This window comes from Sphaeramia orbicularis, chromosome 24, assembly GCF_902148855.1.
Source record: "Sphaeramia orbicularis chromosome 24, fSphaOr1.1, whole genome shotgun sequence".
Taxonomy (NCBI): Eukaryota; Metazoa; Chordata; class Actinopteri; order Kurtiformes; family Apogonidae; genus Sphaeramia; species Sphaeramia orbicularis.
Window position 1 is genome coordinate 1,779,725 of NC_043979.1, and position 16,572 is coordinate 1,796,296.

The 16,572-nt window shown below is 38.1% G+C and overlaps 1 protein-coding gene across 1 annotated transcript in view; it reads right to left on the minus strand.

The window, feature by feature from the left end:
- Nucleotides 1–9,930: 9,930 nt before the first annotated feature.
- Nucleotides 9,931–16,572, minus strand: part of LOC115414763 (phospholipase DDHD1-like) — a 36,933-nt gene continuing 30,291 nt past the window's right edge. The window contains 2 exon segments of the mRNA XM_030128056.1: nucleotides 9,931–10,745; nucleotides 12,512–12,757. Of these exon segments, the coding sequence (XP_029983916.1) occupies nucleotides 10,561–10,745; nucleotides 12,512–12,757 (431 nt within the window). The 3' untranslated portion in view covers nucleotides 9,931–10,560.

Below are 16,572 nucleotides of genomic sequence, written 5' to 3' on the forward strand. Positions count from 1 at the left end.
GATTGACAGATTATATAGATAAATAGATTTATAGATTTATATAGATAAATAGATTTATAGATTTATATAGATAAATAGATTTATAGATTTATATAGATAAATAGATTTATAGATTTATATAGATAAATAGATTTACAGATTTATATAGATAAATAGATTTATATAGATAAATAGATTTACAGCTTTATATAGATAAATAGATTTACATATTTATATAGATAAATAGATTTATATATTTATATAGATAAATAGATTTATAGATTTATATAGATATAGATATACTGGCAAATTATAAAGAGCTAACTTCCTGCCTAACTTCCATCCACATTATGATATATTAAGTTGAATAATTATACAAAGTAATTTATATTGCAAAAGATTTTAATTTAAATCAACTTAGAGTACAATGAACTGACAATATTAAGTCTAATGATTATACAAAGCAATTGACATTGGAACAAAGTTTAAGTTAAATTAACCCTTTCATGCATAGCAGTCACTCCAGTGGACAGTTCTTCTCCAGCTGTTCTCTTGTATATTCATGGGTTTTGTTGTTTTAGTTCCATATCAGCCAAAACAATGGACACTAATGCATCATCCCAAACACTGACATTCATACCATTACTGTAAGTTTGCTGTTCTAGATAAACCTGATCTGCACTAACATGTTTGAGTGTAAATTAATTGCTTGTTATTGTTATCAAACTGCAATTAAAAGGGTTATTTATTTATTTATTTCTATTATTTTGCATATTATCTCCATGAAGTGAGTATTGACTAGTATTAGAGTATGTTAAAATGTGAGAAAACAGCAGATTAGCAGCATTAAAAATGTTTTTATTTCATAGTTTTCACACAATACATCAATAAATACATGTTTCTTTGCTTCAAGAATTAAATGCATGGTGTCTGTCAAGATGTGGGAACATTTTTGGAACTCCATGAAAAATAGGTTCATAAACGAATTTTCAGTTGCATTCTTTTTTTCGTGTCTAAAGAAGAATAAAAACACTCAGGAAAAAAAAAAATCTTGATTAAAGTTCTCATAATTCATGCATGAAAGGGTTAACTTGGCATTTAGTGTGTTGGACTTAAAATAGTAATTCCATTCAAATCAAGCATTTCAGTTTAATGCACTCAAGTTTTCATTACTTATTACTTACATTTTTTAGGCAATGGGTCACCTCAGATTTTTTAAGTAAACTCAACTTATCTGGTTTTACAGTGAAGATACAGCTTTAAAATGTGTAAATATATTATAATGACCCTTTTGATAATTTTTCACAGTATGTACAAGCAGACACACCATCACACACTGATATTACTTTTAGTTGGACTTTATGTTCTTTACATAAGTGCTTGTACTGAACAATTATTCAAATTCATCTTCTCTGGAATTCACACATTTATTGTGGAACAAGCAAATTAAAGCAAACAAAAGCTTCTGCCAGTTCAAATGGACCATAAGCATCATCTGAAACTCAGAAACATCTTCTATAACCAGTGTTTTAACTCAGTCTAGTGCAGAGTTGGTCAAACTGTGGGAATGGGGGGGAGGTGGCGTGAAGTCCTTCCAGGGGGGTCATGGATCAGTCCTGGGTGTTTTTTTGTTCTTCAGGTTGGAACATGTATCAGGTGGAACTAATGTTTGATGGTTGGAACACCCTGGACTCATTTTGTGGACGGACACCAAACCAATCTGTTGCCATGGTGATCTGTCACTAGACTAGACAAAGAGTTTAGGTTTGGACAAGGACTGGACTGGAAAAGACCCATGGACACACAGGGTTGTGTTTTGGACCAGTTTGGACTTCTCTGTTCTCAGATGTCCAGTGGAAACGGGCTCATGGACCCACTGATACTGGTCACATGTTCACCTGTGGAACCGACATGTGTTTGTTGGACTAAAACAGGGCTGTCAGACTCATGTTAGTTCAGTTCCACTTTCAGTCTGATATGATCTAAAGTGGGCCGGAGCAGTAAAATAATATAAATAATAGCATAAGAACTTTTGAGTGAAAAAATTAAATTCCATAATGAAAATATTTACATCTACAAATTGTACTCAAACATAACATGAACAAATATGAACAACCTGAAAATACTTTAGTAAAACTAGAAGCACTCGGAGAGTGCAGACCTCTGCCAAGGCTGATCAGTGGCCCCCCCCGTGGGCCCCCCCACCCCCGATCACCACCAAAATTTAATCATTTCTTCCTTATCCCATTTCCAACAAACCCTGAAAATTTCATCCAAATCTGTCCATAACTTTTTGAGTTATGTTGCACACTAACGGACAGACAAACAAACAGACAAACAAACCCTGGCAAAAACAGAACCTCCTTGGCGGAGGTGATAAGTGCAATGTTAACAATATTATGCCTTAGTTTATCACTTATACATGTGGATCACAACTTAGAGATTATAGTGGATCTACAAATACACACAACATTAAATAACAGACAGAATATTATTAAAGTTCCACAGACTTCTCTCAAGACATTTCAGATATTCACATTTTTTTAATAAAAGGCTAGTCTGTAAATGTAAACATTTTTGTGTTATTACCTCCACCAGGAGGTACTGTGATCACTGTGCTTTGTTTGTTTGTTTGTTTGTTTGTTTTTTAGCAACTTTAGTGTAAAACTCTTCCACCCATCTTTCCCAGATCTTCCCCACAGATAGGCCTAGGCCCTGGGACCAACCCAGTCCATTTTGGTCCCAGTAGGACAAAGTTCAAGGTCACAGCAAGGTCACAACATCTACAGTTTTCCATCTGTCATCATTGAGACATTTTTAAAAATTCATCAAAAATTCAAAACGACTCCGATTCTCCTCCAGTTGGATCCACCTGTAGCTTAGAACAATCTCTTGTATCTGGAACTAAATTGTCCACATCCACTGTGGAATGTGGACTCTGTGGACATTTACACTGAACATTGAAAATCCCATTTCCCACACATTTAAAATTAGAACTCAACTAATATTGATGTGAATTGAATCTAATTGGACAGACACATGACTGGGACCAGATTCAACTGTTTCTGTGTATGGAACAACCTGGAAACTGTTGGATTTAAACAGAAAGAGTGGATCCACACATGCACAGCGTTCAGGGTGTTTGGTGGAGGTTTGAGTTCTCTGAACACTAGTTTTACTTTTTTTACACTCAAACAAAGACACAAATTTACAGTTTTCATTAGTTAGAGGTTATTAGGATAGTATTTGACTAGTCTGATCCACTTCAGACTGAAATAACCTAAAATGATTCTAACATCCTTGATTGTTCGTATCTTCAGTGTAATTTTTACATTTCACAAACTCATCCCAGGGACCAAATTGAACCCTTTGTTGGGCCGGATTTGGCCCCTGGGCCGCATGTTTGACACCTGTGGTCTAGAAAAAGGAACTTTATTGTCAGAGTTGAAAGATAACTGGACATTTACTATTTTTATTTGGGTAAGTATTGTCTCGGAGCAGTCTGGGTGAGTTTATTTGGATTATGCAAACAAAAATCTAAGTCATTTTTAATTTGAACAAAAAATGATTCAAGGAAAAGCAAAAAGTATTGATATGATATTGATGTTTCTGTCAATAACAGTTGTAATTGCACCATTGGTACAGAGTTGTTGGGGTTGGGGGGGCTGGAGGTCTATGGTCCTTTAAAGGGGGCGGGGCACAGAAAAAAACTGAGACCCAGTGCTTTAGTGTGTGTTAGTGGCCGGCTGATAGGTTTATTATTTTAGATTCTTCTTCTTCTTCCTCTTTTTTTTTTTTTTTTTTTTTGTAAATTTATTTTTAGTTTCTGTTGGATTTTCTTCCCATGTTGTTTTATTGTGGCCACACCCCCTTTTGGGATATAATGAGGCTGATTGGCTCACACCTGTTTTTCCACCCAGAGCAGAACAGGACTGTGCTGAACAGAGAAGTGAGGTGAGCAGAAAGAACATGGGAGTTTGATTTGTTTGACATATTATTTTGAACAGATATTAAGCTGTATATTCATGTGGAATGGGTTGTTTTCTTTGTCGAAGCGCAGTTTGGTTCACATACCTACTGCTGTTCATTGGATGAGTGAGGAGTTTGAACCCTTGGTAGGCGGAGCAAAGCATGTGGGAAATATGGAGCCAATGTGGGGCCATAAGTTTTATGTATGAAATATAATTTTAATTCTTTTGAATAAATAATTTATTTTCATTTTTTACTTTTATATATATTTTAATATTTGAGGTTTTATTTTTTTCAGTTGCATGTTTTCTTTTCAGATTCAGATCTTATTTTTCATGGTTTCAAATCTTTTTTTTTCAGTTTCAGATCTCTTTGTTTTTTCGCTTGTTCAACTTTTGGCCTGATGTGGTGTGGTGGGCGTGGCCTCAACTGATTTATTCAAAAGAATTACTGAAGTGAATCAAAATTATATTTAACCTGAAAAAACTTTTCATACCCTTATTTTTTATTTGAACACGTTGTTGTATTTTTCAAAATTCAAGATCAAAACTTAAATTTTCAGTTTCAAATTTTATTTTTTCATATACAAAACTTCTGGCCCTAAATTGGCTCCGTAGTAATTAATTGTAGTGGCATGTTTTGTTCTTTTGTTTGTTCTTCTGTTTGAAATGTGTGTGGATTAAATTACAATTTTAATTATGAGTAATATGTCTTGTTTGTAATAATGTTTGTGCTTTTAAAGAAAATATAACCTAAGTAAATTTTGCAAAATAACTTATGTACAAATGTTTGTGTTTTAGTTTCACGGCGCTCGATGATGAAATAAATATTTGTACCAGTTGAACTCTACGCTGTTTCACTGATGCCAAGGGCTGCTACAGTGTGTGTGTGTGTGTGTGTGTGTGTGTGTGTGTGTGTGTGTAAAGGTCCGTTTCTGTTTCTGAGGTGAAGAAAACCCTGTGCAGCTGGTCCTTGTGCATCCTTTAGGAGATGGTTTATTGCAGTTCGCTGTAAGAATGTTCGAGTGAATGGGGGAGAAAACACAAACGAGTCACACACAGTCACACTGAAACCTCTGCTACTACATATTTCAGTCGAAACATCTCGGCTTTTGTCAAACAGACAGTGTTGCAGTTCTGTAAACATCTGTAAACATGTGTCCAAAAAATAATGAAGATAAAAATATAAAAGGCAAACATGACTGATGGCAAAGAGGTCCAGCTGTTCAGTGATGCCACTGCTTCAGACATCAGTGTTGTGTCCATGTCCATCTGCATCAGCACAGAACGCAGAAGAACAAAGAAGACAAAGCCTGTCCATGACGTGGAGGACGCAGACATTTTACACATAAATTCGGCCCTCTGTTCCTGTTTAAGACTAGAAAAGCACTCGGAGAGCACAGACTTCCGCCAAGGCAGAATGAATCTGAGCAGAGGATCGACCTGTAGACTTTATCCACCATTCTGATAACATTATTATGGCTTTGCTCTGGAAATATGACGACATTATTCTTATCATAACATATCAACTTTATTCTCGTAAAATTATGATTGTTTTTGTATTCAACTTTACAGGTTTTATGTCAATATTTTACGACTTTATTCTCATATCAACAGATGTTTTTATTACCTCCACCAGGAGGTACTGTGATCACTTTGCTTTGTTTGTTTGTTTGTTTTTTAGCAACTTTATGGGAAAACTCTTCCACCCATCTTTCCCAGATCTTCCCCACAGATAGGCCTCGGCCCTGGGACCAACCCAGTCCATTTTGGTCCCAGTAGGCCAAAGTTCAAGGTCACAGCAAGGTCACAACATCTACAGTTTTCCATCTGTCATCATTGAGACATTTTTTAAAATTCATAAAGAATTCAAAATGACTCTGATTCTCCTCCAATTGAATCCACCCATAACTTAGAACATTATCTTGTATCTGGAACTAAATTGTCCACATCCACTGTGGAATGTGGACTCTGTGGACATTTACATTGAACATTGAAAATCCCATTTCCCACACATTTAAAATTAGAACTCAACTAATATTGATGTGAACTGAATCTAATTGGACAGACACATGACTGGGACCAAGCTTCAACTGTTTCTGCTGTATGGAACAACCTGGAAACTGTTGAATTTAAACAGAAAGAGTCGATCCACACATGCACAGCGTTCAGGGTGAAGGAGGAGGTTTGGGTTCAATGAACACTTGTTTTCTTATGTGGCCCTAATACGCCCTCGTACATAATAACCAGGGAAGAGGACATATCTGGACTTTACCTTTAAAACTGTTGTAATTCCTAAATTATTAATGTAGTATTTTGGTTAAAGCCCTTGAATTAAAGTCCACAGTTCAGTCACATGTTGGTGGTTTCATTTCATATTCACTGTGGTGGTGCACAGACATAAAAATACAACATCTGTGTTCCAGTCCAAACAGGTCTGGGCCTGAGTCCAGTTTAGTAATGATGGGACTCTGGTCGGTCTGAGTCTGTGGTGGGTCGTAGAAGGTCCACATGCTGAACCAACACAGAAACAGCATTAGCATTGGGTTGGTGTTAGTGTGTGTGTGTGTGTGGGGGGGCTAATGGCACTAGCATGGCTCCATTTATTTTAGTTTGTTTCCAAAACAAAAAGACATAAATTCTCCAAAAAGTCATGTGCAGCAGTTTTTCCACTGGAGCCGTAGTTTGTACCTTCATCTGGACTGGAAAACGCTGCCACAAAAACAGAACAAACCTTCTGTTGGCACACACAACAGTTTGGACACTACTTCAGAATCACCTCCAAGTCAGTGAGATGTTCATATAACAAAGGTGTTTGTGTAAACATAATGAATGAAGGAGGAGTTTAACTAGATTATGTAAAAACACTTAATTTTTATAATAATCTCCTGCTTTTCGTTTTAAACAGCTTCAAATATGTATGAAATATATTTCCTCATATTTCATAGCAAGTTATTACATATCCCAAAACTTAGTTCTACAGGTGAATCGGATGCAGACCAGGGCTGTCCAACTCACTTCAGTTCAGGGACCACATTTGATCTGAAGGGGACCGGACCAGTAAAATAATAACATTATAACCTGTAAATAATGTCAACTCCAGGTTTTTGTCTTTGTTTTGGTGTCATAAAAAAACATTAAATTATGAAAAGATTTCCATTTACAAACTTTCCTGAAAATTCTTAAGAAAAATAAGAGCAATTTCAACAATATTATGCCTCAACTTGTCATTTGAACATGTGTATTACACACAATGTTGCACAAAACATTTAGTAATAGTAGCAGAATGTTGTTAAAATTACACTTTATTTCCGTTAGATATTTAGGTTGTTTATATTTGTTCAGGTTATTCACATTTTATTGTGAAATGATAGTTTGTAAATGTAAATATTTTCATAGTTTAAGGTTATTTTTTGCACCAAAAGACAGAAAAAAGTGTAATTGTGTATATTTATAGGTTATTTTGCTATTATACTAGTCATTTTAGCACTTTGTAAATTCATCTTGTGGGTTGAAGTGGAACCTTTGGCGGGCCGGTTTTGGCCCACGGGCCACGTGTTTGACACCCCTCATCTAGACGCATGACCAACAAATACCGCCAAACTAAGGGACAGGAACCTCACGTCTAAATCTGACCACAAAATCTCAAAGTCTCACCATATTTGAGATCCCATTAACTACTGTTAGCTAAGAGCTAATGTTAGCACTCACCGACTTCTGAGCTAATATTACAGTTGCTACTGTTCAAAATCATTCAGTTGTAAATAAGTGCTGAAAATATTGATCAGAATAGGTCGAAAATGCGTAGGTATAGAACGCCAAATGCCGTAAGAACTGGCGTGACATACAATGCGATTTCATTAATCAGTTTCTAAAGTTGGTTGTTTTAAATTCAGGATGTTAATTAGTAAGAAAAGCAGAAGATTATTACAAAATGTAGATGTTATTACATAAAGACATGAAAATATACTTATTCACATGTGTGTTGTCGCAGTCCTCAGTCCAGAACCAGACGTCTGACAGTGAGTGTAAACATGAGCATATGACACATACAGTGGGATGGTTTAAGTTAAGGGGTGAGTTAAAGCCTCCTTAAGGGATTCTTCTATTCAATGGTTCGTTTTCCTTCAGAGGGTCGTGGGGGGGGCTGTCTTGGCTGCCAACAGGGCTGTCACCAGTTAATCACAGGGCTGACAGGAGCATCCACTCTCACATTCACACCTACTGGTATTTGAGTTGGACCAGTTTACCCAGTTCAGGTGTTTGTCATCTGTGGACGGTGGAGAACCTGGAGAGAACCGACACAGACAGAAGGAGAACCTGCACAAACGGAGCCTTTGGACAGCCGTTACCAGGACGGACCGCTCCGTCACTATAGTCACTTTTCCACTGACCCTCAAACTGCGTGAATATAACTTGCGCATAAAAATTTGTCTGATGGAAAAAGGACAATTTCACCAAAACTCTTATTTTTTGGTGAAAAGTTTTCGTTCTTCCAAGAGGTGGTGTTTCTGGTGTAGTAAAATTGGCATATCACGCAAAACTGCAACAGAAAGACCTTTTTGCGCAACTAGTCATGTGAACAAAAAAAAAAAGGATGTTGATGGATGTTACAACAAGAGAAGAAGAAAAGCTTTAAAACATGAGGAAACCCAATCATTGTAGAACTTAGTACGAGACAGAGAGGTAACAAGTATCCAAAAAAACACATATTTATGTTTGTCGACATGACTTCTCGTGTCATCTCGCAATAATAAATAAACAGATCATTGCATTTGTGATTTGATGGAAAAACCCACATTACGCACTTCTGTTTTTTAAAAATTTAGTAAATATGGGTAAAGTTTTGCGCAGATGTCCAATGGAAAAGCGACTCTGTTTGTCTTCTGTACAGATGCACCTCCTCTCACTGATGTAGTGTCGGGTCTGTATTGTGTGGAGCTATTGTTGGCTGCTGCCCTCTGGTGGTCAAACATCCCTTAAAGCTGCTTTAACTCAGGTTGGCTCTGAGGAAAGAACTGAAGCTTCTCTGATCCGTACAAACCCTCAGTACGGTCGAAACACAGTGGTACCTGGATGTACGAGTTTCATTCGTTCTGTGACCGAGCTTGTAACTCAATTTGCTCGTATGTCAAATCAATTTTCCACATTGAAATTAATTGAAATGGAACATTAATAATAAGTATTTAATGTAAATGTATTTTATTTGAGTTAGTTTTTTAAATGCAATTGTAAATGTGCAGATGGTGGTGATATTTGGTCTTACAGCTATTATCTCCTGCTGTCGCTGTCCACAGGGGAGGTGCTGAAACGCTTTGTGTCTGGAAGAGGTGAACAGATGAACCAGGGTTAGGAAAAAGAAATTTGGCAAAATAACTGAACAAAAAGCCCAAAAACGCCAGCACTACCCAACAGAGATGCTTCCACGGTGAGGTAACCCCGGTAACCACGTGAAGTGAACCAGTGAGACGTGGGATGCCGGGCGGATGTTGTGTGCAACTAGCGGCGGTGTTTCTGAAACTCACTCATAAATCAGATTTTGACTCGCAACTCAAAGCAAAAAAATCGACCGAGCACCGGCTCACAACTCAGAAAACTCGTAAGTCGAGGTACCAGCGTTGTACGAAAACTGTAAACAGTATTCAGGTTCCAAACAGATAGTACCAAAAAAAGAAAGACTTGTTTCTAAAGACGATGAATCTGGAGGAAGCATTGGAGTTCTGCTACGTCAACAGAGTGGCACATGAACGCACACCTGGGGGCGGGATGACGGACAGGCAGACTGTGACGGACAGGCTGACTGTGACAGACAGGCAGACTGTGACGGACAGGCTGACTGTGACAGACAGGCTGACTATGACAGACAGGCAGACTGTGACGGACAGGCTGACTGTGACAGACAGGCAGACTGTGACGGACAGGCTGACTGTTGTGACAGACAGGCAGACTGTGACAGACAGGCAGACTGTGACAGACAGGCAGACTGTGACAGACAGGCTGACTGTGACAGACAGGCTGACTATGACAGACAGGCAGACTGTGACGGACAGGCAGACTGTGACGGACAGGCAGACTGTGACGGACAGGCAGACTGTGACAGACAGGCAGACTGTGACAGACAGGCTGACTGTGACGGACAGGCAGACTCTGAGGTCAAACAGGAAGTCAGCAGGAGGTCCACTGATCCAGTCAAAGGACACAGCTGTGTGTCCGACAGAGGACCCAGAGGGGACACTGGGGGGACACCAGGCGTCTTCTCAGTCTGCTGTGCAGGTCCCAGGGGAGGCTGCAGTGTAAAAGGGGGGGGTTTACTTCAGGGACAGTGTGTGCTTGGGTTTGTGTTGGGTCAATTCATTTTCCATGCTGTTTATTTCTAACAGTCATTTCATATTAAAATCACAAGTCAAATGAAAATATCCAATCAATAATGTTATACAAAATGTATTTTCATGTAAGGAAACTGTGAAGTGTCAAAATAAACTCCACACTGGGATCACTCTGGTGTTGTTGTATCTACTGAATGTTCAAATGTGAACTGTGGTGAACTTGGAAAACTGTCCAGCAGCGTGAACAGAAAGTGAATTGAGCCCATCCGTCCCACAGTGCACTTGTGTTAGGACATGTTGGGGTTGTCGTCGGCAGCTTCCGGAGGCTCCTGTGGTCTGTACATGAAGGTGAGGAGGAACAGAGCCACGTTGTAGGAACACCAGTACGCCGTGTGGGAGGTGACCGCAGACCAGTAGCGGCTCTCCACTAAACCCTCGGGCAGCTCAAAGTCAATGCGCCGCTCCAGTTCCACTGAAAGACACAGAAGGACCAGGTTAGACCCAGGTAGACCCAGGTAGACCCCGGTAGACCCCGGTAGACCCCGGTAGACCCCGGTAGACCCCGGTAGACCCAGGTAGACCCAGGTAGACCCCGGTAGACCCAGGGGACAGCGAGGACACTTTAACACAAGGACTCTGACACATATGGACGTACAGGACTGCAAATGCTTTAGGCAGTCTTTAGATTAGATGTTTTTATAGCGTTTAAACCAGGGGTGTCAAACATGCGTCCTGGGGGCCAAATGCGTCCCACCAAAGGTTCCAATCCAGCCCATAGGATGAATTTACAAAGTGCAAAAACTCCACAGTCAAGGCTGTGGAACTCATTTTAGTTGCGGTTCCACATACAGACCAATCTGATCTACAGTCAAATAATAACAGCAGAAGAACCGACAAAAAGAATGACTCCGTATTTTCTTCTGTTTGATGTGAAAAAAAAACAATATTCCATTATGCCTATAAATAATGACAACTTGAAATATTTGTCTTTGTTTTAGTCCAAAAAATAACATTAAATTATGAAAATATTTACACTTACAAACTATCCTGTGACAATAAAATGTGAATAAACCTGAACAAATATGAACAAAACTGAAGCATCTAAAGAAAATTCAGCCCAATTTGAACTCTTTCCCTCCTGTCCCTCAGTGTTTAGTGTCTTTGTAGATCTGATCCAGAATGCACATGAAGAAATGATAAGTTGAGGCAGAACATTGTTAAAATTGCTCTTATTTTTCTTAAGAAATTTCAGTTTTTCAGGTTATTTAAATTTTTTTTTTGTTTCGATAGTTTATAAAAGTAAGTATTTTCATAATAAATGGGTTTTTTTGCACTAAAACAAAGACAAAAATATGGAGTTGTCATTATTTATAGGTTATTCTGTTAGTATTTTACTGGTCCGGTCCACTGCAGATCAAATGGAGCTGAATGTGGAACCTGAAAGAACAGGAGTTTGAGAGCCCTGGTTTAAATGAACATACATATTTATTTCTCGGTCTCTTTTCTTGGTCACAGCCTTAAAAGACACAAAACACAGAACAGTGTTCAGAATATGTCACTGTCCACAAGGGGGTGCCACAGGGTTCCACATTAGGACCCCTCCTTTTTATTCTGTATATAAATGACTCTAGGCACAGTGTGTCTGATGCTGATCTGTATTTTTATGCTGATGACACAGTTATTTACTGCTGTGGATCAACTCTTGCTCAAACCACTGAATACGTGCAGAGGTTTTGATGCAGTCCAGCACTCACTTCTTCAGCTGAAACTTGTCCTCAGTACTGAAAAAACTAAGACGATGCTGTTTTCAAACTCTAAGAAGTTGTCTGAAACTATCCCAATAGTGTCTGCTCTGAGGTGAATGTCCTAGGATATTTTTCCCGCCTGATTTTAAATTACATTAGTCTTGTAATATTATGACTTTATTCTCAAAATATGACAACATTATTCTCATAATATTACGAAATCATTCTTATAAAATGATAACTTTTTGTATTCGACTTTATTCTCGTAGTGACAGTGTTCTTATTTTCTTATGTTGCTCTAATACGCCATAGTACAAAATGTAATATATTAAAAAAATATATATTTCAGGTGCGTAAAGGGTTAAAAAGTTTACACAAATTTCTGGACTACAGTTGATGCTGTGCCCTGTTGATCAGGTGCAGGTGGACCTTCCAGACCTGGTCCAGACCTGGTTCGGCCCCAGTCCAGACCCGGTCCCCTCAGTGGACTCACCGGAGGCGTTGTCCATGACAGCAGAGGTGGACTGGGACATGGCCGCCGCTGCCTCCTCCACCCTTCTCTCCTCCTCCATCTGTTTGTCCTTCTCCTCAGTTTCAGCCACTGTCGTTCCTTCTTCCACCTCAGAGGCCCCGCCCTCAGAGTCTGATGGCTCCTCCTCCACTCCGCCCACTTGGCCACTGGAACGGGAAAAACGGGAAAACAGAATTCCGCCGATTCCCTTCCCAAGACTCGCAGCACCTGAGTGGAAGAGAGAAGAACGATAGACGCATGAATCAGTCATCTGAACTAGAAATAAAAAAAAATAAAAATAAAAAAAGAACTAGAAATACAGTAAAAAAAAAGACAAAAAAGAACTAGAAATATATGTTTAACTGGGTGAACCCCGCCTTCTCCCATTGGCAGCTGGAATAGAATAGAATAGAACAGAATAGAATAGAACAGAATAGAATAGAATAGAACAGAATAGAATAGAATAGAACAGAACAGAATAGAGTACAACAGAATAGAATAGAATAGATTAGAACAGAATAGAATAGAATACAGTAGAATAGAATAGAATAGATAAGAACAGAATAGAATAGAATAGATTAGAACAGAATAGAATACAGTAGAATAGAATAGAACAGAATAGAGTAGAACAGAATAGAATAGAATAGAACAGAATAGAATAGAACAGAATAGAATAGAGTAGAACAGAATAGAACACAATAGCATAGAATAGAATAGAGTAGAATAGAGTAGAACAGAACTGAATAGAGTAGAATAGAATACAATAGAACAGAATAGAATAGAACAGAATAGAATGGAGTAGAATAGAATAGAGTAGAATAGAGTGGAACAGAATAGAATAGAACACAATAGAATAGAATAGAGTAGAATAGAGTAGAGTAGAACAGAATAGAATAGAATGGAATAGAATGGAGTAGAATAGAATAGAATAGAACAGAATAGAATAGAGTAGAACAGAATAGAATAGAACAGAATAGAGTAGAATAGAATAGAACAGAACAGAATAGAGTAGAACAGAATAGAATAGAGTAGAATAGAATAGAGTAGAACAGAATAGAACAGAATAAAATAGAATAGAATAGAACAGAATAGACAGAACAGAATAGAACAGCAGAACAGAATAGAACACAATAGAATAGAATAGAATTGAATAGAATAGAACAGAATAGAAAACAATTGAATTGAACAGAACAGAATTGAAAACAATAGAATAGAACAGAATAGAATAGTATACACTTTATTGTCACTGCAGAATACCATTTGTAAGATGTTCACATAAAATACATACATCAATTATAAAACAGTTAAGAATAAAAAATATTTGAAAAAATAAAACAGTCACGTACAAAAAGACACACACACACACACACACACACACACACACACACACACAGAGGTAGAATGTGTAGAATGTACATGTTTATGCTCCAGTGGTGCTGCAGCTGTCTGAAGGACTCAGTGACTGAATATGGACGTTCATGGAGGACTCAGAACACACATTCAGTTCTAACGTGTTGTGTCTGTTTCACCTCTGGTTGTGTCTGTGATGGGTGTGTGTGCACAACCGCCACCTACTGGACAGCAGGCACCGCTAATCTGATCAACACACGTCAGTAACTGGTGTCAAATACAGTTCTTCATCTGTTCAGATATGACCATATTTGGACATTCAGAGGATCCGTAGTTACCAGGACAGAATAGTTTTTTGTGTCAATTTTCAAACATTTTAACTTTCCAAACTGATCTGAATGTATCATCCTCTGCACTTAGTATTTGTCAGTCATTTTCCTGTATTGAATTTACCGATCCAGCAGATGTTAATAATAGCTCTGAGTAAATTTAACAATTATTCTATCAAAACAAAGCTGAAGAAAAAGAACCGGATCAGATCTCCTCCTCCCACTACTACTAAACCACAGGTGTCAAACATGCGGCCCGGGGGCCAAATCCAGCCCGCCAAAGGGTCCAATCCGGCCCCTGGGATGAATTTGTGAAATGCAAAAATTACACTGAAGAAATTAACAATCAGTGGTGTCAAAATCATTTGAATTCAGCTTCCACATACGGACACATACAGTCTGATTAGATTTCAAGTGGGTCAGAACCAGTAAAATATTATCAGAATAACCTATAAATAATGACAACCCCAAATTCTCTTTGTTTTTTTGGTGTAAAGAAGTAAAGTTACATGAAAATGTTTACATTACCAAACTATACGTTCACAACAAATGTGAATAACCTGAACAAATATGAACAAACAGAAATGTCTTAAAAGTAAATGCAATTTGACCAGTATTCTGCCTGTTATTAAATGTTTTGTGCGATTGTAACGCACATGTGTAAACGATAAACTGATAAACCGAGGCACAATATTGTTAAAATTACATTTGTTTTTCTTAAGACAATTCAAGTTGTTCATGTTATTCAGATTTTGAAGGAAACTTTGTTGATGTAAACCTGATCACAATATAATTTTACTTTTTTCACTGTTATTTTACTGGTTCAGTCCACTGCAGATTAAACTGGGCTGAATGTGGAACTGAACTAACAGGAGTTTGACAGCCCTGGTCTAAACCAATAAGAAAACACAAAACAAAAAGTTGCTAAACACTAAAGAATGAAAGCAATAACCATGAAAATTTTAAAAATATTCTAAATATTACACAAAAAGCAAACAAATCAAAATAAACAATTTGCAAAAAATACTAAATTAGTAAACAAAATGGTAAATTAACTGTGAACAAAAAACTAAATAGACAAATAGCTCCTACAGTTTGGAAACAGACATTTGGTAAAATAACTGCACAAAAAGCACAAAACGCTAGCACAACCCAACAGAGATGCTTCCACGGTGACGTAACCACAGTAACCACGTGACGCGAACCAGTGAGATGTGGGATGCTGGGTGGATGTTGTGTTATTATTTTACTGGTCCGGCCCACTGCAGATCAAACTGGGCTGAATGTGGAACTGAACTAACATGAGTCTGACCCCCCTGTCCTAAACTACACCAGCTCTTCTACTTTAAACTGTTACTTGGACATTATTTCTTGTAAAACATTGCAGATGGTTCCCCGGTTGAATGTGAATCCTCAGCTTTAATATGGTCAGCAGTGTTGGTCCTGCAGAGCTTTTACTCTGTTCAACATCTGACGGATCCAGAAAAACTCCTGTCACACTGTGCATCCAGCTAACAGGACAGAATTGCTTTTATTGATCGCTTCAGACTGGGCTCTGGCCCCACTGCTTGCCTTGCAGCTGCAGTAGAAGCTGCTGTGTGTTGCAGTCTGGACCTGGTCCATGGTGGACTGGATCAGGTCCACTGGGAACCTGCAGCTGACAAAGCCAAAAAGGGTTCGGTTTCCTCCGCTGCCTTTTCCCTCAGAACTAGTGACGCTTGATTATTGTGAACTGTGATCTGTACGGTCAGAGGTAGTATTAGCAAGAAAAATGAGCAAAGTTTAGGAAAGAGAAAAAAAAGGAAAGAAAGAAAAAACAGAGAAAAGAAAAGAAAAAAGGGAAAAAAAAGGAAAAGGAAAAAAGAAAAAGAAAGAGGAAAAAAGAAAAAAGAAAGAAAGAAAAAAAGAAGAAAAAAGAAAAGAAAAAACAGAAAAAAGAAAAAAAAGGAAAAAAATGACTAAAGTTGAAACACTTGTGTAAAATAAAAAACATTAGTGCATTAACCCATGTGGGTCCGCAGGTTCCAGATGTGGTTGTTTTTATCCTGGGCAGAGCTGACTTTAGACCACAGCTGTTCAGTGTCCGACTGCAGTGGAAGCTCCTCTGCCCCTAAAATGACTCCCATTAAATGCTCAAATCTGTTCAGTTGTTTTTATTTCATTGACTCCAAATGTGTTGGAACACGTTCATCTCTCAGACCAGTTGGTTCAGAATCAGTTTGATCCCAGATCAGTGGACTGGATGTTGTTCACTTCTCCTCCATTCCCGTGTCTGTGTTTGTTCATTCCATCTCTGCTCAGTGCATTTGTCCGTAGACGCTCAGCGTCCATGCACTTCAATGGGACTGAGTGGAACTGCTTTAT